This window comes from Talaromyces atroroseus (genome assembly GCF_001907595.1).
Source record: "Talaromyces atroroseus strain IBT 11181 chromosome Unknown scaffold_7, whole genome shotgun sequence".
NCBI classification, from domain to species: domain Eukaryota; kingdom Fungi; phylum Ascomycota; class Eurotiomycetes; order Eurotiales; family Trichocomaceae; genus Talaromyces; species Talaromyces atroroseus.
Genome location: NW_017971439.1, coordinates 1176077 through 1200492, shown reverse-complemented (window position 1 = coordinate 1200492; position 24416 = coordinate 1176077). Strand labels below are relative to the sequence as shown.

Sequence of the window (24416 nt, the reverse complement as noted above, 5' to 3'; positions counted from 1 at the left end):
GGGGGAGGAGGAAGAAGCCTGAAGAATTGCGCCGTTGAGTCTTGTTTCTGGAGCCCGGGCGGAATGCTCGGAATCTGATATCAATTTTACGATGATGAATTTACGATGTGATGTCTGCCTGCTTGCTGTTGTTGTTAGCCTTGATTGATTGTTAGCATGTCTAGATGCAATTTGATATCTGTCTCTGTTTGCGAAGCACTTGTTCGTTCTACCGAGGCAAAGCACCAGTGTACTCAGTAGTAGTACGTAAGGTACGGGCCGCGGATCACTGTCTCGCTGCGTGGCATACACCGATTCGCCCTGGGGGGGGCCGCTGCTGGTCAAGACAAGCTCGCTGCACTGCACCGCTCGGGCCGCGCTGATGTCGCATTATGTGGCTCTGGCCCTGTCAGAACCCTTGTAGCCCGAGACGGACGCCGCTAGCAGGGGGAAGTGCGCGGCGGTCGTGCCTTATAGCATGGCGCAGTATAGGTAGCATCTGCATGAGTAGTTAATATCGACGCTGCTAGTCGATTAATAAAGTTCTAGGCCTGCTGCGCTGGCAGGACATCGTATGACAGCCGGAGCGATTTAGTTCACGGAGTAAGCAGAAATCGATCGTTATGTCCGAGAGTCAAAGGCTCGACTGCGTAGTTCGCTGTGTGGGCAGACGTCGATCATTAACCTAGGGTGGTCAGGGTTAGGGCTAGGAGGGGAAGGAAGGAAGGTGGCCTCCTCCTCCAGCTGCCTCCCCGCGCTCCTCAACGGCTCAACCTCATCCAACCCTCTCCATCGCGCTTGTTGCAACAGTCAGCCATGGCGCCCCCGTATGGAAGCCGCCTGATGGTGAGCATCGTCGACGACGAAGCGCAGCAGAACCCAGAGCGTGTCTTTGCGTGGATCCCGCGCACCGCCGAGGTGCAGGATGGCTTTCGCCCAGTGACTTTTCCCCAGGTCAGAGACGCCGTCGACTACGCCGTCCACTGGCTGCAGGATGGCTTCGGCGCCTTCGCCCTGCACGAGACGGTGTGCTACGTGGGAGTGTCCGACCTGAGATACAACATCCTCGTCTACGCGGCCCTCAAGCTTCGTCTCAAGGTCAGCGCCCCCTACTGCCTGCTTGCTTGTATGATATCCCCGCTTTCTCACCCTACATATCCAGGTCTTGCTGCCCTCGCCTCGTAATCCCCCTTCTACCACTGCCTCTCTCCTGAGCCAGACCGAGTGTACCAAGCTAGTGCACTCGCCAGAGGTCGCGCCGCTCATCAAGGCGCTCCAGGGCCCAGCCAGCTCGGTGCAATGCCGCCAGTTTCCTGCACTCGATGAGCTCCTCAACGCGCAGCCCCCGGCTCCCGTGCCGTATACTCTCGATTTCCAGGAAGTGAAACGGGAGCCCATCATCATACTGCACTCTTCCGGGTCTACGGGCCTGCCCAAGCCGGTTACCATGACACATGGCAGTTTTGCCGTTCTCGACAACGACCGCAACTTCCCCAGCGTGCCCGGCCGTCGCAACCATGACTTGACGACGTGGGATTTTTCGCCAGGCAGTTGTCTGTATGTGCCCTTCCCGCTGTTCCATCTAGCCGGCTTCTACAATAACGTCATGGCGCCGGTCTACACCGAGAGCGTACCGGTCTTTGGACCCCCGACGAGACTGCCAAGCGGCGCCTTAACAGCGCATATCTTACAGTCTTTGAATGTGAAAGGGTGTCTCCTGCCGCCGTCGCTGGTCGCTGATCTGTACACCGAGCCCAACGGCGTCGAACTACTCAAGAGCCTCGACGTGCTCTGTTATGCCGGCGGCCCATTGGCAGAATTCATTGGCAACGAGCTGGTGCAGCACGTCACGCTCTGCCAGTTCTACGGATCCACGGAACTCGGTCTTGTTCACCAGCTGATGCCGCCAAAGGAACACTGGCAATACATGGAATTCCACCCTTACTCGCGTCTCGAGTTGCAGCCGGCCGACGACGATGCCTTTGAGCTAGTGGTTTTCGCCGATGAAGAAACAGAAAATCATTTGGGTCTGAATCACAACTTTCCGGGAGTCCGCGAGTTTCGCACAAAGGACTTGTTCAGGAGACACCCCACGCAGCCCAATCTGTGGAAGTTCCATGCGCGACGAGACGACATTCTGGTCCTGTCGAATGGGGAGAAGTTTAACCCGGTTCCGCTAGAGTTGGGGATTGAGACTCTCCCTGGCGTCGCTGGCGCGGTGGTTGCTGGTCAGGGCCAGCCACGCGTCGCCTTGCTGCTTGAGCTTCGACCTGAGCATGGTCTGGGCAGTGATCCCGCAGAGAGTCTTTGGCCGTCAATTGCTAAACTGAATGCCAACACCACGGGTCCGGGACGCATTTCCAGATCCATGATACTCGTTGCGAGCAGCGACAAGCCTTTTATCCGCGCGGGCAAGGGCACAGTGGTGCGGAAGTTGACTATCAATGCTTACGAAGCGGAGTTGGACGCGCTGTTCAGGGGCTCTCTTCACGAGCAGCGAGCGCAGCCACAACAGCAGAAGAAAAGGCTCGTGTTGAGACCAACAGCGTTCCGTCTGGCGGACGTGCAAAATGTCGTTCATGCGATCATCCAAGACGCTTTGGACGGTGAGGAAGTCGACGATTCCGAGGATCTATATAGCCAGGGTCTGGACTCGGTGAAGACACTGGAGACCATTTCGCAGCTGAAAGCGAGTCTGGAGGGCGAGGGACAGGGTCTGACTTGGTTGAAACCAGAGATTATTTACACCTACTCCTCTGTCCAAAAGCTGAGTGCCGTTCTTTTGCAGTGGCTGAACGAAGGCACGCACCCGAAGCAAGTGGACAGAGTCACCAAGATGAAAGAGCTTCTGACTCGGTATGAAAACTCCCTGCCGGCCGTGTCTGCTACTTCACAGCTGCCGCCGCAGAGTCGAGACAAACCATTGAGTGTGGTTATTGTAGGCTCCACGGGTTTCTTGGGACAATATCTACTTTCATCACTTGTGCAGGACGCCAATATTGAGCGAATCATCTGCTTGAACCGCTCGGCTACAGCGCGTGAGAGATGGGCAGCCCACCTGTCCACAAACGAAGGCATTACAGGTATAGACGACAAATGGCTGGAGAAGGTCAGCTTCTTCCAGGTAGATTTCTCCAAACCCGAGTTCGGGCTTGAGAAGAATGTCTACAATGAAGTGAGGGAGGACTCCGATATTATTTTGCACTCTGCCTGGCAAGTCAACTTTGCTGCATCGCTCGATGCCTTTGGGGACAGTTTTAGCGGTCTCGTAAATTCGATCAAGCTGGCAGCATCCTCAAAGCGACGCGCTCGTTTAGTGTACGTCTCTTCCATAGCAGCGACTGGCGTTTGGGGGAAGCCCGGGTCTGAGCAGACCGTAATACCGGAAGCCCTAGTCAACAACGCCGACGGAGCCATGCGCAACGGCTACGGCGAGTCCAAGTATGTGGCTGAACATCTCGTCCAGGCCGCCTGGACCAAGTCCGGGGTGACAGCGAGCATCCTCCGCGTCGGCCAGATTGCGCCCACCTCGGTGCCAGTGACGCCCTCGTCGACACACAGAATTACATGGCCAGCAAGTGATATGTTTACAGTGATTCTGAAGACATCCCGGATCTTCCAGATGGTGCCTACAGATCTGATTGGCGCTGATTGGTTGCCCGTCAACGTTGTAGTTGATCTTACGCAGCGGATCCTGCAGCATGATCGGTATATACTCGCAGGAGAAAGTTCTACTCCCCGGGTCTACAATCTGGTGAACCCGGTCTCCACCGCGTGGGCAGAGTTGGTACCGGCAATTCAAAGCTGGGCTTCCACTAGCAGTACTACTCTTACATCGTTCAAGCAGTGGATCGGAAGTCTAAAAAGCCACAGGCAGCACGAATCGGAGCGGCACAAGTACAATGACGCAGGCATCCTGCCGCTGATGGACTTTTTCGAGATGCAGATCGATCGAGGGAGTGCGCATGGGTATTCGCAGGAGCATATAAGGGAGGTTTTTGAGGGTGATATCACGCCGGTTGACGCGACGCAACTGGCGCTATGGCTTGTGGCGCTGTGAGTGAGTAGGTAAGTGAGTGAGGGGTGCATTAGTTAGTGTGGCTTGTCTATCTATGCATGCATTCGTAGGCTATTTCTACGTCTTTATTGCGTGCATTTTGTCGGTACCGCGTATATAGTTAATAATTCTATAGTTTCAATAAGATCGGGAGGCCCCCGAAACACAAGAAGGAAGATTGATCCTCAAAATGCCCAGCTGCGAGGAATGACCAGAAAATTGCCCGAATGGGCATGTACTTCTTTTTTAGGCCCCCAAATGGCTGGGCCAATCGCCGTCTGTGTCTTTTGCTCCTAACGCAAATCTTGGGCGAGTTGGCCATTTACTTCCTGCGAGTCTTCCCCGCACGCGAATAGTAAACCTATCAAATGGCCCCAAATGGCAAATCCGTGTCTGCTGAAGAGTTGCTGCAGACCTGTCAACTTCTTCAGTCCCTGGCGCTACCTTGGCCCCTGCACACTAAGGTTGCATTCGCTCTAGCACATACTACCTTAATTCTAACATAGACAGACCCCCGGAGTATGGAGATTGTGCAATCGCTTATGCATGCCTTCGTATATACGATGGAGACTCATGCAAGGCCGGCCCCAGCCCCTCTCTTCCCTTCTGTCTGTCTGTCTGTCCTGTGTGTATGGTCATCTTCAGTGCAGTCTCGGGGTTGGCGTCATGCATGAAAGCTTTAGTTAGTGTCGCTCGCTAGGTTAGGCGTGACTTAGTGTAACTGTACGATCCCTTGCCGCGCGCAAGTTGGCTGAGTGACTGACTGACTGGCTCTCGAGACTTCTTCGCTCATCCATCTCGTCTGTCTGTCTGTCTGTCTGTCTGTCTACCGACCCGTCTTCCGCTCAGTTGGAGTTGGAGCGAGCTCCATGTGCGCATATGCCATGCGCGAACGAGAGTCGAAGAGGTAATCTCTAATTAACCACCTGTCTCTACGAGGAGAGGTTCAATCAACGTGCCGATACTCTGCTGAGCCTCAACCAGCACCACCACCAACTCTCCTTGACCATCCGATTATTTCTCCTTTCTTACTTTCTTTCTTTCTTTCTTTTTTTTTTTTTTTTTTTTTTTTTTTTTTTTTTTTTATTTTCATTTCATTTCCATCCCTGTATAGATGCATAAATGGCCAGCACATTCGCAGCAGCCGGGCCGCCGCCTCCAGGCGTAACGCCGAATTTCATTGATCCTCCCGACACCCTCTACTGCGCCATTATCACCACCACCTCGTTGATTATTTCCATCACATCGGTGTTTGCCGTCTGTCGGCTGGTGGCGCGCGGGATGACGGCGAGGATTTCGTTGGATGATTGTAACTCTCTCCCTCTGTTTTAATGAGTAGGTTGCTGATTATTTGCAGATTTATTGGTTGTGGCCTGGTCCATCAACGTCGGGTATAATGCTGTGCTTATATGGCAGAGCAAGACGGGCTTTGGGCGGCATCTGTGGGACGTGCGAGCCAGCGATGCCGTGTTGATATCACAGGTATATATTCCCATTCCCTTTTTTTTGTTGTTGTTGTTTTCCATGGCCCTTGTTTCACCTTGCTAATGCGCAAGGGTTATGGGAAAACAGCAAAGCTGGGCCCTGGAACTCATTTATTGCCCCCTCATGTGGCTCGCCAAAGCCTCCCTTCTCTTCCACCTGCAAGGCATCTTCGCGCCGCTCAAAAGCGGTGCTGTCTTCATCGCCATCCAGGTCCTGATCTGGGCCAATCTCGCCTTCTACACCGCCATCTTCATTGCGGTGATCTTCATGTGCTCGCCGCAAGAGAAGATCTGGGACTCGTCCATCACGTCGGGCCACTGTCTGAATCGCAATGCGGAGATTTTGGCAGCGGGCATTTTCAACTGCGTGTCGGATGTGTTTATTTTTGTTTTGCCGCTGTGGGCGATTTGGCATTTGCATTTGAGCTTGAAGCATAAGTTGGGCGTGTCGGGGGTGTTTTTGACGGGGTTGGTGTGAGTTTTCCTCTCTCTCTCTCTTTTTTATCCTTCATTAAGATATCGGGCTAAGAGTATATATATAGTGCTGTGTCCTCCTCGCTGGGCCGGGTCATTTACTCCTTTCGCTCAACCAAGACGAGTGACACTACCTATGTCTATGCGCAGGTGTCTCTGTGGACGTAAGCTTTTTTTCTCCTTCTCGCTCTCCCCTTTCCGTTTTTTTTTTTTTTTTTTTTTTCTCCCCTGTCTAATGCTCTGCAGACTCGCCGAAATAGCCTCCATCCTCCTCTGCATCTGTTTCCCCGCCATGCCACTTTTCTACAAAGTCGTCTTCCGGCGCAAAATGCTGCTTCGCAATGGCAGCTACGGCAGCAAGCCGCGGCGATACCGTCGGCAAACGACCGGGGCACATCAGCTGCAACAACAGCAACAACAACATAGCCTCCCGCCAGCAGGCAGCATGTCATCGTACTGGCGGAAGGATCAGTGCTATTCATGTCGCAGCGGGGCGCATTGCGTCCTGCATGGAGATGCGACCAAGTCGGATTGTACGACGAATATACATGGGTGGTCGTCCGGCGGGACGGATGAGGGCATAACAGCAAGCATAGCGAGGGGGATAGGCATTGCGAGGACGCATGATGGTGTTGATGGGATTCACCAGACGATTAGTATAGAGTTGACGTCGAAAAGGGAGAGTGCAGAGAGTACTCAAGATCTGGTCTGATTAGGATTTAATGAGTTATGACTTGACCAAAAAGTAAAAGGGAGCCCAAAAAATAAGGAAATAAGCAAGTAGCCTGGTCAGGTCAAACGTCGTCGATCTAGATAATCCCCGAGCCCTAACCCTAACTTCCGTTTTCGGACTAATCTGCGCGACGCGTCTGCTCTCGGGCAATTAACGCGTCTTCGGCCAGTCCATCATTCAACCTCACTTCATACATCAAACAGTGCACACAAACACATCGGTGGCGATACAGGCCATTCGAGTGAGTATAATCCAAATATTTACTTAGTGAGCATATTGCTAGCTCGACATTAATTATTCCGCACATGAGCTTCGACACAATCCGGCCGCGGGCCCGGCCAGCACGTACGTTTGACCAACCCCAAACGCTTCCGAATAACAGACACAATTACTCACATTTCATAACAGATACCCCCGGAACGACCGTCCTCACATACACCCCCAATGGACGCCATGTGATCAGTGCCGGCTCCAACAACGCAATCCGCATATATACGGTTGGCGATGACGGCGAACCCAAGACCATCGATGACGGAGTCGAGGCGAATTTTGGCATTGCTGCGACGGTTGGTCTTTACACTTTGAAACTTTCAGCAATAACATAGATGAGACTAACTGCTCAGAATGACTGTTTTATGCTTGGCGCCGAAGATGGAACCGTCTGGCGCTACGACATCGAGTCCGGGAAGATGGACAAATTGCTCCTGCGGTGTGCGCTGCCCGTGCGCGATTTGGCGATTTCGGGGGATGGACAGTGGCTTGCTGTTGCTAGCGAGTGAGTCTTCGCTGCACTGTGCACCACATGAACCCGTAAACTAGACGTTTAACTAACGAGGTTTTCTTTTTATAGTGAACTGACAGTCAAAATCGTCAACGTGAACGATATGACCAACGTGAAGTACCTCCGGGAACAAACCAAAGGCTCTAAACACGTCTCCTTCGACCCCAGCGGTCAATTCGTCGCGGTCTCCTGCACAGACGGGGTTTTGTATATCTACTCGCTTGTCTCGGCTGATGAGCCGGAATTACTACGCAAAATCGATGGCGCTATTAGACGACTCGAGCCGGAAGATGAGGCTACTTCGCGGGTCGTGTGGCATCCAGATGGCACGGCTTTTGCCACTGCGCAGGCGACGCGCGAGATTGCTGTGTTTTCTACCTCGGACTGGACACGGCAGCAATCGGCATCGTTTACGAGCGGTAGTGCCCATGATGGAGACATAACAGCGTTAGATTGGGCACCGAACGGGGCACTCCTCGCTACGTCAGGCGCAGATGGGCAGATTTTGCTGTGGGAGACTAGCACGCAGAATATCTTGAAACGGTATAATTTCGCCAATGTGATAAACCTCGCGTGGCACCCGTCGCTAAATTTGCTCTGCTTCGCCACGTCGGACGGCGAGGTGTATATCCACGACAACTTTGTGCCGAAGGAGTACCAGTCCATTCTCGAGAAGAGGCTTGAGTCATTTTCCGGTTCTCGCTCTGCCTCCGGTCCATTGGGAGAAACGTCTGGGAATGCGAGAAAAGGACAACCTATACCGAATAGACCGAAGGCTCGAGGAGTCGAAAACGGGCTTAGAAGAGGCGGCACGCCTGACTCCCTGGATGATCTGTTGGAATCGGTTGGTGACGGCGACGAAGATAATTTCGTGGAAGACGACGACGGCGCTGGCTATGCGGAGGAAGGCCTCAATGCGAATGGCAAACGCGGGAATGGTCATTTGGATGGACCGGAAGGTCCAGATGCGAAACGCCTGGCGTCGTATTGGCAGCCTACTTTTCATGAATCGTTTCAGCCGGGGAGCACGCCGTGGAGGGGGAATCGACGATATCTATGTATGATCCTTTGCTTTGGTCACTTTTGTTTGTTTGTTTCGGAACTGACGGTCTTGGTGTAGGCTTGAATCTGACCGGGGTCGTCTGGACAGTCGACCAAGAGTCGCACAATACCGTCACGGTTGAATTCTACGACAGTGAAATGCACCGAAACTTTCACTTTACGGATCCTTATCGATACGACAAGGCTTGTCTGAGTAAGTGTCAATTATACTTTTTGTACACGTTATGTAAACTGATTGTTTCAGACGACAACGGCACACTATTCACATCCTCATCGCCGCCGGACGGCGGTCCAGCAACCATATACTACCGCCCACACGAAACATGGACGACGCGCGGTGACTGGCGCACGCAATTACCAGATGGCGAAACCATCACAGCCATTGCCCTGAGCGAGTCGTACATTGTCGTTCTGACGTCGGCGAATTATGTCCGCATATACACTCTATACGGCACGCCGTTCCGAGTATACAGACAAAAAAGCCCGGCTGTAACATGTGTTGCATGGCGGGACTATATCATGACCATTGGCAACGGCCCGGTTGGCCATGGCGGGTTCTCGTCACTGACATATTCGATTGAGAATGTGAAGCGGGATGAGATTTGCCAAAATGAGGATGTAGTGGCTGTAACAGAGGGCGAGGGATTGAAGAATGTGTTTTTCTCCGATAATGGGGTTTGTTTTTTTTTTTTTTTTTTCTTTCCGTTCAGAAATTGAGGCTATGGCTAACCGTCCCCAGGATCCCTGCATTTACGATACTGAAGGCGTTCTCCTCATCCTACAGCACTGGCGCACCCCCGGCCAAGCACGCTGGGTCCCTCTCCTCGACACCAGACAGCTCGATCGACTCTCCCAAGGCCGGAAGGAAGAGACCTACTGGCCGGTGGCTGTGGCACAGGACAAATTCCACTGCATCATCCTCAAGGGCAGCGACAGGGACAACCATCCATACTTCCCGCGCCCTCTCCTCAGCGAATTCGACTTCAAGATCCCCATCTCCAGTAGCAGCAATAATCAGAAGAAAAACCAAAATGAAGACGACGAAATGGACAACGACACCTCCTCAAACAACGACGCAACTCGCTTCCAAGAATCCTTCGTCCGCTCCAACCTCTTCTACAGCCTATTCCAGGACCTTCTCTCGACAACCAACGCAACGCGCAACCAACGCGCCGAGCTGGGCCGCCGAGAAGTCGAAATCGACAAGATCCTGCTGCAGATGCTGGCCGTGGAGTGTCGGGAGGGTGAAGAGCGTGGAATGAAGGCGCTCGAGTTGGTAGGTATGATGGCCGATCGGAGCGGGAAAATGGTCGAGGCAGCAGTGAAGATTGCGCAGAGGTATGGACGCTCGATACTAGAGGATAAAATTCGGGAGTTGGCGGAGAGGAGGATGTTGGGTGTTGAAGGAGAGGATGACGAGCTTGCTTAAACTTTTTTTTTTTATGATATGACATGAATAACGGATTCGAAGTATTATAAACAATATATTCCATTTTTATATGATGAATAAGGAAAATAAAAACTCCTGGAACCATGCACGCATGTAATTAGTGAATAACCTGCCAGCTAGGTATCTATACAATCCCATCCCCGTCGCACAGCACCACAAGCTAAAACAACCAAACCCAAGCAAAAAGCAAAAACACCGCAACAAAGAATCCCAGCCAAACCTTCCAACCTACGCCCGTCCGCTCAGCCATGCGCAGCATACGATTCATTGTGCCGCGGAGACGGAGGCGGGTGGTGTCGAAGGCGTCATTCATTGATTCTGCCTGTTATTTGGTTAGTTCATTACCTTTTTTTTTTTTTTTCATGTGGAATGGATGGAGGGGGAGGGGAGAGGGGATGTACAAGAGTAGACGACGAACGGATTTCATCGCCGATTGCTACTGTGAGCTATATATACACCATTGAACATTGGCAGTGTTAGCTGTGATGTACTTGCTCAGGTACAAGAGGAGAGACGTACGTCTTTGAGAGCGCGGACTTTGGCGGTTATTCCCTCGACTTCGTGGTCGTTTTGGGATTCGCTTGTTTCCGTCCGTCAGTATATATATCTATATAAATATATAGAGATGGTCAGCTAGAAGATAAAACTCACAGCTCGTCCAAGACCGCATCGGAATAATGGCCCCTATCCAACCGGTAAGCATGTCTTTTTTTTTTTTCTTTTTTTTTTTTTTTGCTCCGTCAGACACGAGTATATTCTGTAGACAAACCTCGAGTTCGGCGTCGCCGTCCGATATCCCTGCTGATATTGTTGTCCGTTGGTGCTGGAATACCCGTAAGGATTTAGACTCGGGTTTGGCGATCGACTGCTCGGTCGAGATGAGGAGGCTCTGTTGTCGCCGCTGTAGGAGTCGAAGAGGGAAGATGAAGAGCGGGGGTCGCGCTGGTGAAGGCTGGAGTGGAATCTGAGGTTGTTAGGATTGTTTTTACGGAGGTAGGCTGGTAGGTAGGTGGATAGGTAGGTACCGCGACGCCATGGGAAGGGAAATATCCTCGTGATGACAATTGGGGTATTATTATAGTGACTGAATATACTAGGACCAGCTCCTCGCTAGCTAGTATGGCTGCAGTTGGGACGACATTTGGTGTTGCTGTTTGTTGTTGGGGTTTGGTGTTGTGAACTTGTCCGGAGATCATTTGCGGTTGTCTCTCTAGCTTGGCGTTGCTAGCCAGGTACACACGGCAGAGCTAGACCTTCATTTATTTTACGATCGCTGTGCTTTACACTCATCGGTTTACTGCGAATTACATTCTCTAGATAAGATTCTTCGAAGAATAAGCTGGATTCATTCGTGTTCGTATCGTCTAAACATCTGTCCTTGCTCATGTCCAGCGCATATCATGAAACCATCGCTCGTAGATTTTCCATTGCTTTGTTTGGTATTGTTTTCAGCCTTAAATCTGCGCGTAAAAAGATCTGCAGTACCCTCCCATTCAACATAGCATAGAAGTGCGTTACTCCTGCATGTGATCGGCATCGTTCTCCTCGCCGTGGAAGTCCTCGTCGTCATCGTCCTCGTCGTCCATGGGATCCTCGCCGGCAGCCTTGGCCTTTTCGGCGGCTTCGGCAAAATCGATACGCTTGCCGCGTGTGCGACGGCCGCCGTTGATGATGTTGTCGGCAGAGATGGGTTCGAGGTTGTCTCCTTCGTCTTCGTCTTCGTCTGTAGTGGTAAATGTAATCGATCAGCCTAGGTATCTTGGACACGTGAAGTGAGGGCAGCTAGCTAAGTAAGCTTGCACGGGGTTGGGGGGAACGGAGCTGATTTATAGGATGTTTTACCATCGTGACCCTGCGTAAACAAACTGTCATTTAGTACAAACGCTCTCTCAATTGATAATGTCGCCAAACAAACGACTGCAAAGTCAAGTACACACCATCTCGTCCTCATCCTCTTCAGAGCTGTCCTCATCTTCATCCTCCTCGCCCATGTTCACGTCTTCGTGCGCGTCAGCAGCCTTGCCCTTGCCCTTTTCATAGGCAGCTGCGTCGGGGGCATTGGCAGCCGGGTCACTGAAATCGGTGACACCCATTGTGTTTGTTTATTTGTCGAATGCAACTGATGTTCCTGGGGCGCGGTGCGCGGTATGCGGTTGTGTAAGTAGAGCTGATACTAGGAGGAGGTGCCTCGGAGACGGTGAGAGGAGGAGGTTTATGAGGGAGAAGTGAAACAAGGTCGAACGCGATGCTGAAAGCTTGCGCGCGCAAGAAGAGATGGCAGCGAGCAAGGGACGAGCAGCGGCTGCTGATTGGCTAATGAGGTAGACGCGCTAATGCTGACCGCCTAGTCTAGTCTCAGTTTGGCAATCCTGGCCCTGTCCCTTTCTACCTAGGCAAAGTCGAATCTATCCCTAGTAACAAGTAACCACTGAGAAGCGTAATCGCCGACAGACATAATGCAAGGCGCGAGCCTAGCGATCCAGTGTACGATGAACTCAATAGGGTTGACTACGCGCGAGTCTGCAACTTACAGATCTCTCATCGATGGACCTAGGGAGGTCTAGAGTCGGGCTAGGGCTCAGCCCTAGGGTTGTCAGGCAGAATGGCGGCCTCAGGCAGGGGCGCTAGTCGGGCGTCATGGTGACGGAGGCAAAACACGGCCTGAAAAGTCAGGAATCCACAAAAGAGAAAATTCTGTGGAAGACGTCATAACGGCAGCCCCGCCATGCGAGAAACAATCGTCCACAGCGATGATGACGAGTATTATTACTATTGGGATGCTCTCTGTTTCTATTAGTTCTTATCCTGACATGCCCATCACTTCCTCGGGAATTAAGAGAAATAATCAATTACTCCAAAGAAAATAGAAAATTCGATCCCATAAAGAAGCCCCCCCCCCCCGGCTCGGCCAATCACCGGGCTCGCGACAGCTCTGGAAAGTCCCAGCCGGCGGTGGAATCGTAAGGAAGTCACTAGAACCAAAGCCTCGACTCACCGCCCGCACGTATATGTATCAGGCCTCCAGCTGCCTCTTCACTTCCACTTTTTTTCTCACTCATCTTCTCTCCTTGCACAATTCAAATTGTCTTGTTTGAATTCCTTCATAAAGCCATACGCGAGTGCTCCTCTCTGTACACTACTTCTCTACTTCTTCCTGTGATACCCCCCCGCTCTTCTTCTTTTTTCACACACATCCATCCATCATGGCCCCCGCTATCGGTATTGACTTGGGAACTACCTACTCTTGCGTGGGTATCTTCCGTGATGACCGCATCGAAATCATTGCCAACGACCAGGGTAACCGAACCACCCCCTCGTTCGTTGCTTTCACCGACACCGAGCGTCTCATCGGTGATGCCGCCAAGAACCAGGTCGCCATGAACCCTTACAACACCGTCTTCGACGCCAAGCGTCTCATTGGCCGCAAGTTCAGCGACGCTGAGGTCCAGTCCGATGCCAAGCACTTCCCCTTCAAGGTCGTCGAGAAGGCCACCAAGCCCGTCATCGAGGTCGAGTTCAAGGGCGAGACCAAGCAGTTCACACCAGAGGAAATCTCCTCCATGGTCCTCATCAAGATGCGCGAGACCGCCGAGTCCTACCTTGGTGGCACCGTCAACAGCGCTGTCATCACTGTCCCCGCCTACTTCAACGACTCTCAGCGTCAGGCCACCAAGGATGCTGGTCTCATTGCCGGCCTCAACGTCCTGCGTATCATCAACGAGCCTACTGCCGCCGCTATTGCCTACGGTTTGGACAAGAAGGCCGAGGGTGAGCGCAACGTGCTCATCTTCGATCTCGGTGGTGGTACCTTTGATGTCTCCCTCTTGACCATTGAGGAGGGTATCTTCGAGGTCAAGGCTACTGCTGGTGACACCCACTTGGGTGGTGAGGACTTTGACTCTCGCCTTGTCAATCACTTCGCAACCGAGTTCAAACGGAAGTTCAAGAAAGGCAAGTGATCACTTTTTTTCATTTTAATATAATTCCAGGGTCCTCCCAGAGCCATGTGATTCTGAGGCCCGCCCAAAAGTTACATCGAGAAAACAAATTGCTAACGTATGATATAGACTTGACCACCAACGCTCGTGCTCTCCGTCGTCTCCGTACTGCTTGCGAGCGTGCTAAGCGCACTCTTTCTTCCTCTGCCCAAACTTCCATTGAAATCGACTCTCTGTTCGAGGGTATCGACTTCTACACCTCCATCACCCGTGCTCGTTTCGAGGAGCTCTGCCAGGACCTCTTCCGCTCCACCATGGAGCCCGTCGAGCGTGTCCTCCGTGATGCCAAGGTCGACAAGTCCTCCGTCCACGAGATCGTCTTGGTCGGTGGTTCCACCCGTATCCCCAAGATCCAGAAGCTTGTCAGCGACTTCTTCAACAAGGAGGCCAACAAGTCCATCAACCCTGACGAGGCTGTCGCCTACGGTGCTGCTGTCCAAGCTGCTATCCTTTCTGGTGACACTTCTTCCAAGTCCACCAACGAGATCTTGCTTCTCGACGTTGCTCCTCTCTCCGTCGGTATTGAGACTGCCGGTGGTGTCATGACTGCCCTCATCAAGCGCAACACCACCATCCCCACCAAGAAGTCCGAGACTTTCTCTACCTACAGCGACAACCAGCCCGGTGTCTTGATTCAGGTCTACGAGGGTGAACGTGCCCGCACCAAGGACAACAACCTGCTCGGTAAGTTCGAGCTTACTGGTATCCCGCCTGCTCCTCGTGGTGTTCCTCAAATCGAGGTCACCTTCGACATGGATGCCAACGGTATCATGAACGTCTCTGCCATTGAGAAGGGTACCGGTAAGAGCAACAAGATTGTCATCACCAACGACAAGGGCCGTCTCTCCAAGGAGGAAATCGAGCGCATGTTGGCTGAGGCTGAGAAGTACAAGGCCGAGGACGAGGAGGAGGCTGCTCGTATCCAGGCCAAGAACGGTCTCGAGTCATACGCCTACTCCCTCAAGAACACTCTCAACGAGGGCAAGCTCAACATTGAGGCTTCCGACAAGGAGAAGCTCGAGTCTGAGATTGAGAAGACCATCTCTTGGCTCGACTCCAACCAGACCGCCACCAAGGACGAGTACGAGTCTCAGCAGAAGGAACTCGAGAGCGTTGCCAACCCCATCATCTCTGCCGCTTACGGTGGAGCTGGTGCTGCTCCTGGCGCCACTGGTGCTTCTGCCACTCACACTGCTGACGAGGTCGAGGAGCGCCCTGAGGAACTTGACTAAATCATGTAGCACTCTGCTACTTTTCGTTTCTCAAAAATAATTCTTTGTTTTTTTTTTATTTCCTTTGTTGGCCAAAAATTTTTACCTTGCTAATGCGAGTGATGCTGGCGCTAATGTTTATGACGGGTCATGTTTTTCCTTACGATGCATAGATAGTGCAGTTTATGATCACTGCGTTAATCACTTGATTCAAGATTTACCTTTTGTGCTTTACCATAAGACTCCGTAAATTCTAGCCAATAAAAATATTATAGTACACACATAGCACTGAAAATCTCTTATGACAGATATGATTATTTATTTCATTTCAGCCCGCTAAACTCCCCCCTCCACCACATCCCAACCCTCCTAGCACCCAAGCTCCAAATCTCCTGCGCCTTGACTTGTGGTGGTCGGCCTTGTTGAGTCTGACTCTGCACAGACGCATCTGTAGTGTTGGTAGATTGTTGTTTCTCCTCGCTCAGATCCCGCTGAATCCGTAGATATGCGGATGAGGAGCCGATGAGGAGTGCGAAGAGCGGGTCGGCGATTCTAGTGCTGTTAGTACTCTACATTCTGCAATGGTTTGTTGGTTGGGGGGAGCGTGGGAGAGTCGTGGGAGAGACGAAGACGTAGACATAGACATAGACGTACTTGGATATGAGGTATGGGTGGGACATTGTTATGTTTATTATTATTAAAGATAGAGGATGTGTGTATGTGTGTTGTAACCTTCGGAGATTGCTGGCTCGCTTGTGTGTTATGTATGTATGCGTATGTGTATCTATGTATGGATTTGGTGTTGATGAGGTTGAAGTTCAAGTTTGATAACGCACGGACCAAATCGTCACCAGCCAACCAATCATGACAACTACAGATTTCTTTATATTGAAATTCGTTTTCAACGTCAGACAAGACCATAGGTTCGAGGATATTTTACGTTTCCTTAAATATATCGTAACGTCCACTCGCACAGCCAGACACAGAGAGGAGTTCATTATATATATATTGATCGACAACTCAACTTTTGGCTAACTGACATAAATAAAATTACATGATAATAACTATTCTCACACGAGAAAGAAGAAAGAATTCTATAAGTAGAGAAAAATCGCCAGTACGAACCCAAAACCCTGAACCTCCCGGGTCATCCATTCAGAACACAAATACTAAAAGAACGGAGAACAAGTAAATCTAAACAACCGTGCCAAAAGCCGGAATCAAAGTCTGTGCCAACCAAAAGCTAAACACAAGCTTGGGACCCGTCATCAACAACTTGGGCACCAATCCCTTGAAGAAAGCAGACGCTCCTTCATTCTTAAACATGCTGGCCACAATACGCGCGCCAGATTCGGGGTTCTCAAAGTTGCGGTTCTGGATGCGCGTCTTGATCACGTCGAGCGGAGCGGAGACGATGAGCGAGGCGCTGGCGCCGAAGATGGAGGCTACGAAGTTCTGGCTCCAGGATGCCTGGTTGTAGTCTTGCAGGGCGAAGATATATTCTTTGGCGAATGCGGAGCCGCCGAAGAGCTGGTACAATTTCAGTCAGTACGTTTCTCTCTTTCTCTCTTCTTTTTTTTTTTTTCTTTCTTGAAATAGTAATGATTGTAGTATCGGACATACAGCAAACGAGCCAGGCGCGTTACGGGCTGCCGTCCAGCCAGCGCCCCGGTACAGACCAAAGCCCTCATCGGAAATGATCTTGAACAGACCGCGGCCACGGAAGGCCTCGGGGTTGGTCTGGCGCTTGATTTTCAATACGTCGAGAGGCAGGAGGACGATTTCACCGATACCGACGATACTGTTGACGTTAGCCTGTTGCCTCTCTTTTCGCCGCCATCGGGTAGTTCAAAGGAATGCAGATAGATAAGATACCTTCCAGCAGTAGCGTGCATAATAGCCTTTCCAGTTCCCTTGCCAAAAGTCTGATCAAAAGTCGATCCGTGGTGTTGCGCCAAATAATCGCGGACGAAAGGTTGACCGCCGTATTTATAGATTCGTTGGAGAACCTATCATATACATCAATACACACCCTCTTTTTTTTTATCCCCTTCTTTTCTTGCTCTATTCGATACATACCTTGTATCCAGCAGCATATCCAAGACCAGGGAACAAAGAAGTAAACTTTGTGCCTACAGACGCCGAGGCGTATTCCCTGAAAATGACCTGGTTCAGAGCAGCGGTAGTATTGACCTATTCAATGGCAATAGGTCATGTAAGTTGTTATCCTTTCATTTTGTCAACTCGGCTTGTCAACATACTCGTCCTTGATTGCTCATCAAGCGTTTGGCGATTGTATCAACCTGCGAGATACGAGTCAGCCCGATGTTACTTTTTTTTCCCCCATTCCAATGGTTCCTATCAGCGAGGTGCTCACCGGATGAAAAACAAGCAACTCCGCGATTCCAGCGGATCCTGTTGGAGAAAATAAGAAGACATGGTCAATAACTATTCTTGCACATTCATATCCACAGATCCAGTCACATACCAGAACCAAGCAAGCGCGCCGTTCCGGATTCGCGCTTGACATCCTTCGAGGCCGATCCGGCGCCGATTTGAGCGACGGCTGGAGACATATTTTTCTCGTTTTAATTTGAGCAAGAATGATACGGCTAATAATTCAATCAATGAGACGAGACGAATTAAAGGCAGACCCGGAAAGCGAGAAAGAAAAAAAGAAAGAAGAAGAAAAGAAAGAGAGGAACGACCCTGACAGGTTTGTTGACTCGAGGCTTTTGCGGTGAATTATTTTGACTGAACTTTTGAGCAAGATGCGCTAGTCCGAAGGTGGTTAGAGGGCTTCCGATAATGCGCCGGCGAGATAAGTCTAACTCCGAGGCTCCGTCCGACCAGTCATATGATTGATACAACAAGTTCTTACTGAGAAGACACTGATAAATCAAATGTAAGATCCATATCGTGGTCTCTGGCTCTTACTCTAACTACTAACTACTGGATGGTGGAAGCACCTCGGATCGAGTCGGTTGACGGTGCTAGTATTCAAGCAGAAATATCACAAAGTAGAGTAGTAGCAAAACATGTTGTCCGTAAAACGCCGACACTATGAGACCAACGACTTTGGGCTTTCATCATTTCATTCTCATGCAGTCAAGTCAAGGATCAAATGGAGGATCCTTCCATCATTTCCTCCGAGATATAGCATTGCGACCGCAATCGATTCATCCATCCATTAAAAAAAAAAAGAAAGCATATGGCAACGAAACTCTTCTAGCAGCAAATAATCAAATAGCAGGGTTTCACTCAGCAGTCGCCAAAGGTATTCTCGCCGGAATATCTGTATTTAGAGGTTAGCGCGCTTCTTTCCATACAGATCCAAGTCCCAAGAGAGGTAAGACACATACGTAATGTATAGAAACCCATCTTCATCCTTGTGCTCTTCATAAATACTGCTCATCAGCGCCGCTGTGGGTGGAAGCACCTCGTCGACGAAGATAAAAATTGCCTTCTCGGGCGACAGCTTGATGCGCTTGCGAATAACGTAGACGAACTGGCCGACGGTGAGGTCTGCGGGGACAAGGTACTTCTTCTTGTCGATGGTGGCGATGTCTGATTTCTCGACCTTTTCGCAGATAACCTGTTTGTTGTCAGTGTTCTGTTCATCTTCAAATCACCATCATATCCGTTAACGAAGACAGTGTGGGCAGTTTGAATAACATGGTGCAGCTGGTATCAAACGTACTGGAATACGGTCGGCATATTTCTGGCGAATACGCTCGGCCTCGGCCTTGCGCTTCTCGAAGGGGTGCTCGTCCTTGAACTTGGACCTCATGGTTGTTTATCTGTGCCGTGACAGCCCCGAAGATAAGCCAAGTACTATATAACGGATATCGCTGGTGAGTAAGCGGAAAACACATACCTTTATTATTGTTCGATGGTGAAGTACTGATACAGGATAGTAGGCAGATGAAAGTATGACGGTTACAGGAAGTGCGAAGTGCGATGGATGGTGGAGTTGAGGCAGTAGGAATGAGGAATGACGATGGGGGAAGCCTGGCTGGGCTGGTCGGGTTCCTAAGAGGCAAAGCCCCGCAAGTCACGCTTCCGGCAGATTTAGCACCTGACCGCTGACCGCTTTGGCGAGGTATAACGTGGCGGTGTAGTATACTATTTTGTTATTGTTGGAATATACATACATGGAATATATTTTGTATTCCTTATACTGACTATATTTATTAATGGCTCTAGACATAGTGTCTCCTATGACTTGAATCTTTTAAGACGTGACTAAGATGTAGTCCCGTGACTTTCCATGTCACGCTCGTGAGTCATCTATATACTTCCAGGGCGTAGGCATCCATTATGTGATGAATCTCATTTGATTTCAGTCAAATTGTACCTCCCATAAGCTTATTGCTGTAAATAATTTAGACAAGCAAGATAGAAAAATATGATATCACATGCTAAACACCAAATACACCCTGATTCCATGCGATCGATACTATCAAACAAAACTCCCAGTCGATGCACCCCAATTTTTGGTACAATTTTATTTAATTTTATTTTTTTTTTCTTTTCAAGATCATCTCCTCCTCTGCCTCCTAGTAGTCAATGCAGAATCCCCGCCATTAACCTCAGACCAAGCATCCTCAAACACCGTCTTCTTCGCTCCCGTATGCCCCTCGTAAAAGTTGAGCTTGCGCACAACTTCCATAGCCCCCGTTCCTAGAGATACCGTCTTGCCCATAATGATGCATTCCGATACTCCCTCCACGCGATCTGTGCGCCCCGTGCCGCCCGCATCGAACAGATGGTCAGCTGTCTTCTCGAATGAGGCGAGTTGGAGCACGGAGTCACGCATTTTGGACATTCCGAAACGAGTGATGCCAAGAATTTCGCCGGTAGTAGTCATGATATCGGACAAAAGATGCATCTATATAGAACCTCGTTAGCTATTGCTTTCCCTGTCTCTCTCTTTTTCTTTCTTATTTGTAACTTACATGTCGCGGATCAATGTCCATGTCCTTCATGACTTCACACATTTCGTCGATAATAGTTTGGCGCGCCGCTTCAATACCCAACACCGCCCGCGCCTCCATGATATTGTTTGTTTTCGTGTGAAATCCGTCAACTCCGTCAGTCGTCATGCACTGTTTCAATCCGTAACCTTCCACGAGAAGCTTATTGACACCGTTCTCCGAGTGGATAATAGCTCGTCTAGCCTGCGGGTGGCCTAGTACTTGAATATCAGGAAGCATTTGCTTAAGGTGTCTCAGGCGAAGGTAAGGGTCGGCACTAGTCAAGGCGATATCGGTTTTGCTCAAGTTGGCTTTGCTGCTCGGACTGGTGTCCATGTGTATGTGAATATGCGATCTGTACGTAGTAAACTTGAGATCATCGGCTTTGAAGCGTCGATGAGATTGAATAGCGTTGAGTATTTGCTGAATGTTGAGCTCGAGTTCAAGGTTTTTAATTGTTTGCCAATTGATCTTGACCGAAATGTACGCGTCATTGCTCGACCAATTCTCCTCTATATCATGAATGATATCGCGCAAAAATGTTTTCTCTATTCTGCCCTTAACGATTCGAGCAGTGACCACGTTTCTATTGTCCACGAGTCGACAGGCAATAAGTGGCGTACTGATCTCTTTCGAAGCGTTGATAATTTCCTTGATACGCGGCACACCCTGGGTGAGCGCCAAGTTTCCGACACCAGCAAAATGGAAACTGATTCAACAAGTTAGCATCAAGCAAATTGGAAAAAAAGCAAAAAAAAAAAAAATAAAAATAAAATAAAATATAAAAAACTCACGTCTTCAAAGTCATCTGCGTTCCAGGCTCTCCAATTGACTGCGCTCCAACTGCACCTACAGCATGACCCGGCTCAACCTTGGCTTTTTCATATTTGGAAAGACAAGACAGTATAAAGCATCTCAAAGATCGCTCCGAGAGTTTGTTCACATGATCTAGAGCTTTCCGCCCTTTCTCATTTGATCCAGAGCTGCCTCCTGCTCTGGCCAACTCATCTGCTTTGTTGTCTACATATTCCTTGATAGACTCAATAAAACCACGTGCGCTTCCATGCTGGTCAATGCCGTACTCGCTATCGTCCTCATATGGGAGATCCTCGCCAAAAAGACCCTTGCGAACAAATCTGGCTCGTTCCTTGGACAATATTTCTTCCGTGACAGTTCTCATTTCCGAGGGCGACAGACCCCTCTCGTTGTTGTTATGCGTAATTGCCACGGCGTGGTTATATGTACGGTCGAAATGGACAGGCTTGGCCTTTCCTTCCATATCTACCGGGTCCAAGTTGTCACCACCGTAAGTGAACTGAACGATGCTAGCTGATGATGTCCGGACAGTCCCATCGTACTTGGCAGACAGATCTTCAAGAGATTTCATCAGACGACGGGACATGTAACCTGTCTCTGCAGTCTTAACAGCAGTATCAATCAAACCTTCACGTCCAGACATTGCGTGGAAGAAAAACTCAGTTGGAGTCAAACTGGAAAAGAAACTATTCCGCACGAAACCCTTGGAAGGCGGGTGTCTGGCATTCTTAGGGAAATGCGGTAATGTTCGATCTTGGAACCCATCTTGCACACGCTGACTGCTGATAATTTGCTGACCCACGACAGCAACCATCTGTGAAACGTTGATGCTGGAACCTTTAGATCCAGACGTGGCCATGATAAGAGGAGCGTTGTATTTACTAAGCTGCGCAATACACTCTTCTCCAGCAGCTTGACGGACCTTGGAAAGAATGCCAGAAACCGAGCTCTCCATGGTCTCGAGCTCGTCAGAGCCTGGGAGTTTCTCTAGTTTCCCTGCTTTGTACTTGGCAATGATATCATCACAGTCAGCGTAGGCCTTTTCAACCAAGGCGTTCTTCGATTGGATCAACTTTTCGCTCGGATACACATCTGTGATACCAATTGAGAATCCCACGTTGGAAAACCAACGAGCACAAAGCTTGGACAACCTATTCATTCCTTCGGCTGCAGCAGGTGGTCCAAAATCTCTCAACATGATGTAGAAGACGTTTTCTTTCTTTCCAGATCCAATTGTACTTTTGTCCATGACACCGCACATGATCTCAGAATTGCGGATGACAAGCCATCCATCATTGGGATCCAAATCCTTTGGTCGACCATCCTTGGGCATCTTAAACTCTCGGCAAGCTGCATCAATATTAACCTTCACCGGATCGTCCTTGTTAGGTCGCATAAGAATATTGAAGACCTGTTTCCCAGTCCACAGCATCTGAGGTTTAAGGACAGAGGGAGGAGGAAGGTCGAATTTCGTGTCAGGTCCGAGCATATATAGACAGATCTGAGTAAAGGATCTTCGATCGAAAAAGTTGTCCTTGCTACTCAACATGTAGGCCGCACTGATGAAATCCTGAATGGCACCAATGATCGGCTCTCCGTTCTTAGGCGTGACCAGATTATTCTTTACTCCCATCAACTCCATCGCCTCGGTACGGGCTTCCTCGGTTTGAGGAATATGCAAGTTCATTTCGTCTCCATCAAAATCGGCATTGTATGGATTGCAAACACACTCATTCATGCGGAAAGTCCTATAAGGACGGACCTTGACAAAATGTGAAAGAATACTAAGCTTGTGAAGCGACGGCTGTCGGTTGTAAAGCGCAATATCGCCGTCAACAAGATGGCGCACCACGACGTCTCCGATTTCCAGGCGGTCGGCTAGCAGATCAAGATTTCCGAACTTCAACATCGTCTTAAATGGGTTGCCCTTTTTAAGGATCATGTTTGCGCCGGGCCATTTAGTTCGTCCATTACGCACTAACTGTTGTAACCACTCCTTATTATATCGAGTAACCACTTCTGGATATGTCATGTTCTTCGCAACTAGCTCGGGAACTGCCACCTCGTCGATTCGCAAGTTCGGGTCTGGAGAGATAACAGTACGTCCTGAAAAGTCCACACGCTTTCCCGACAGATTGCCTCGGAATCTGCCCTGTTTACCTTTCAAGCGAGAGACTAAAGAGCGAGTTGGTTTCCCAGCCTCTCCTTTTAGGCCAGGGACGTCACCATTGATGTAGATAGCTATTTGTAACTGCATGTAATCCCAGCATTCCACTATTGTGCCGATCGGTGCTCCTTTCCTCAAGTTGTTTTTGAGAGTGATATTGCTTTGCACGATATCACCGAGCTTGGCGGTCAGGTCATCTTCGTTGGACGCTCCATCTTGGCTGACTGAGGGACGAATACAATTCGGAGGAGCAGGAATAAACTGCCAGAGAAAAGTTTCCGGCCTGACTTCTGTAGGATCGAGACCCAAGAGTTCACAATCCGAGTCTAATATCTTTTTGAACAAATTCAGAACTCGAAGTGCATTCAAATCATCCTGGGCTTTCTTGTAGAATCGGTCCACGTCGGGATTTGTAGCTCTGGCTTCTTCTAACGATGCATCGAACACCACCTTGCTGATTGGGGGGACCTTTTTTGTTGAGGCTGACTGGTTGAAATAGCGAAACTTTTCATGAACGATTTTCAATGCACTTGTGCCGGCTTTTTTCACCACACCATTGACAGCACCACATACAGTACAATCCCGGCTCTTCTTACAACGCTCGACAACCCGTTTCGCAATCTGTAGGCGTCGCAAATTGTCCTTCCGTACTCGCCGCATCTCCTTCAAGAAGGCACGGCGCTCGGCCTCGGGGAGTAGTATGGCCGAACATTCTTTGCAGATGACTTGTAATATACCGATGACACGTTTGAAGTACCCAATGTGGAAAGCTGGAAGCACTAATCTCACATGGCCAAAGTGACCGTTGCAATCTTTATGTCCCAGATTGCACGTGAGGCAAGTCTCGGTCTTGCCGCTGATGCCCATTCTTCGATCCAACGGTCCATTTTCTTGTACTACACGGTTTCGCTCGAGATCGTAAAATCTCCGATCTGAGACTTCAACGACGGCTTGGCTGATAATATCATCATTCGACCTACACGGGGGAGAAAGCTACCGTTAGCTTAGGCTAGCTCTCGAAAATCGCGCATGCCATAGAATATGAAAGAAAATAAGACAAACGGATGACTCACAGTGCTCCGAATTTCAATTCCTTGATGACCTTGGGCACATTATCAATGACCTGGGTCTTGCCCAGGTTTACTTTTACTTCCATCGACTCCATCGCTGCAGATGGCCGTTATCAGTGGATGCGCATGGTACTTTGCGGCGATGCGATGACTCGGAG

The 24416-nt window shown here is 50.0% G+C and overlaps 10 protein-coding genes across 10 annotated transcripts; 4 read left to right on the top strand and 6 right to left on the bottom strand.

Annotated features, from left to right (window-relative positions):
- Positions 1–795: 795 nt before the first annotated feature.
- UA08_05855 (hypothetical protein) lies at positions 796–4039 on the top strand (the record flags this gene model as incomplete). The annotated part of the gene is made up of 2 exons (XM_020268170.1): positions 796–1077; positions 1142–4039. The coding sequence occupies 2 exons, from the start codon at positions 796–798 to the stop codon at positions 4037–4039; spliced, it is 3180 nt and encodes a 1059-aa protein (XP_020119188.1).
- Positions 4040–5158: 1119 nt separating this feature from the next.
- On the top strand, positions 5159–6706 carry UA08_05854 (hypothetical protein; the record flags this gene model as incomplete). The annotated part of the gene is made up of 5 exons (XM_020268169.1): positions 5159–5345; positions 5394–5518; positions 5609–5994; positions 6063–6158; positions 6241–6706. The coding sequence occupies 5 exons, from the start codon at positions 5159–5161 to the stop codon at positions 6704–6706; spliced, it is 1260 nt and encodes a 419-aa protein (XP_020119195.1).
- Positions 6707–7032: 326 nt separating this feature from the next.
- Positions 7033–9999, top strand: UA08_05853 (hypothetical protein; the record flags this gene model as incomplete). The annotated part of the gene is made up of 7 exons (XM_020268168.1): positions 7033–7072; positions 7136–7293; positions 7351–7502; positions 7578–8566; positions 8629–8763; positions 8815–9245; positions 9310–9999. 7 exons carry the CDS (start codon positions 7033–7035, stop codon positions 9997–9999), a joined length of 2595 nt encoding a protein of 864 aa, XP_020119194.1.
- A 145-nt stretch (positions 10000–10144) lies between these two features.
- UA08_05852 (hypothetical protein) lies at positions 10145–11056 on the bottom strand (the record flags this gene model as incomplete). Its single annotated transcript, XM_020268167.1, has 6 exons — positions 10145–10180; positions 10253–10342; positions 10540–10600; positions 10672–10704; positions 10790–10984; positions 11046–11056. The coding sequence occupies 6 exons, from the start codon at positions 11054–11056 to the stop codon at positions 10145–10147; spliced, it is 426 nt and encodes a 141-aa protein (XP_020119197.1).
- Positions 11057–11534: 478 nt separating this feature from the next.
- On the bottom strand, positions 11535–12113 carry UA08_05851 (hypothetical protein; the record flags this gene model as incomplete). The annotated part of the gene is made up of 3 exons (XM_020268166.1): positions 11535–11743; positions 11863–11872; positions 11958–12113. 3 exons carry the CDS (start codon positions 12111–12113, stop codon positions 11535–11537), a joined length of 375 nt encoding a protein of 124 aa, XP_020119196.1.
- A 1110-nt stretch (positions 12114–13223) lies between these two features.
- UA08_05850 (Heat shock protein) lies at positions 13224–15250 on the top strand (the record flags this gene model as incomplete). The annotated part of the gene is made up of 2 exons (XM_020268165.1): positions 13224–13905; positions 14088–15250. 2 exons carry the CDS (start codon positions 13224–13226, stop codon positions 15248–15250), a joined length of 1845 nt encoding a protein of 614 aa, XP_020119191.1.
- A 302-nt stretch (positions 15251–15552) lies between these two features.
- Positions 15553–15909, bottom strand: UA08_05849 (hypothetical protein; the record flags this gene model as incomplete). Its single annotated transcript, XM_020268164.1, has 2 exons — positions 15553–15781; positions 15884–15909. The coding sequence occupies 2 exons, from the start codon at positions 15907–15909 to the stop codon at positions 15553–15555; spliced, it is 255 nt and encodes an 84-aa protein (XP_020119190.1).
- A 514-nt stretch (positions 15910–16423) lies between these two features.
- On the bottom strand, positions 16424–17805 carry UA08_05848 (putative mitochondrial carrier; the record flags this gene model as incomplete). The annotated part of the gene is made up of 7 exons (XM_020268163.1): positions 16424–16759; positions 16853–17030; positions 17105–17238; positions 17309–17422; positions 17491–17532; positions 17607–17644; positions 17718–17805. The coding sequence occupies 7 exons, from the start codon at positions 17803–17805 to the stop codon at positions 16424–16426; spliced, it is 930 nt and encodes a 309-aa protein (XP_020119193.1).
- A 685-nt stretch (positions 17806–18490) lies between these two features.
- UA08_05847 (Autophagy-related protein 8) lies at positions 18491–19019 on the bottom strand (the record flags this gene model as incomplete). The annotated part of the gene is made up of 3 exons (XM_020268162.1): positions 18491–18524; positions 18592–18824; positions 18930–19019. 3 exons carry the CDS (start codon positions 19017–19019, stop codon positions 18491–18493), a joined length of 357 nt encoding a protein of 118 aa, XP_020119192.1.
- Positions 19020–19769: 750 nt separating this feature from the next.
- On the bottom strand, positions 19770–24353 carry UA08_05846 (DNA-directed RNA polymerase III subunit RPC1; the record flags this gene model as incomplete). The annotated part of the gene is made up of 4 exons (XM_020268160.1): positions 19770–20120; positions 20188–20914; positions 21000–24164; positions 24262–24353. 4 exons carry the CDS (start codon positions 24351–24353, stop codon positions 19770–19772), a joined length of 4335 nt encoding a protein of 1444 aa, XP_020118951.1.
- Positions 24354–24416: the final 63 nt, after the last annotated feature.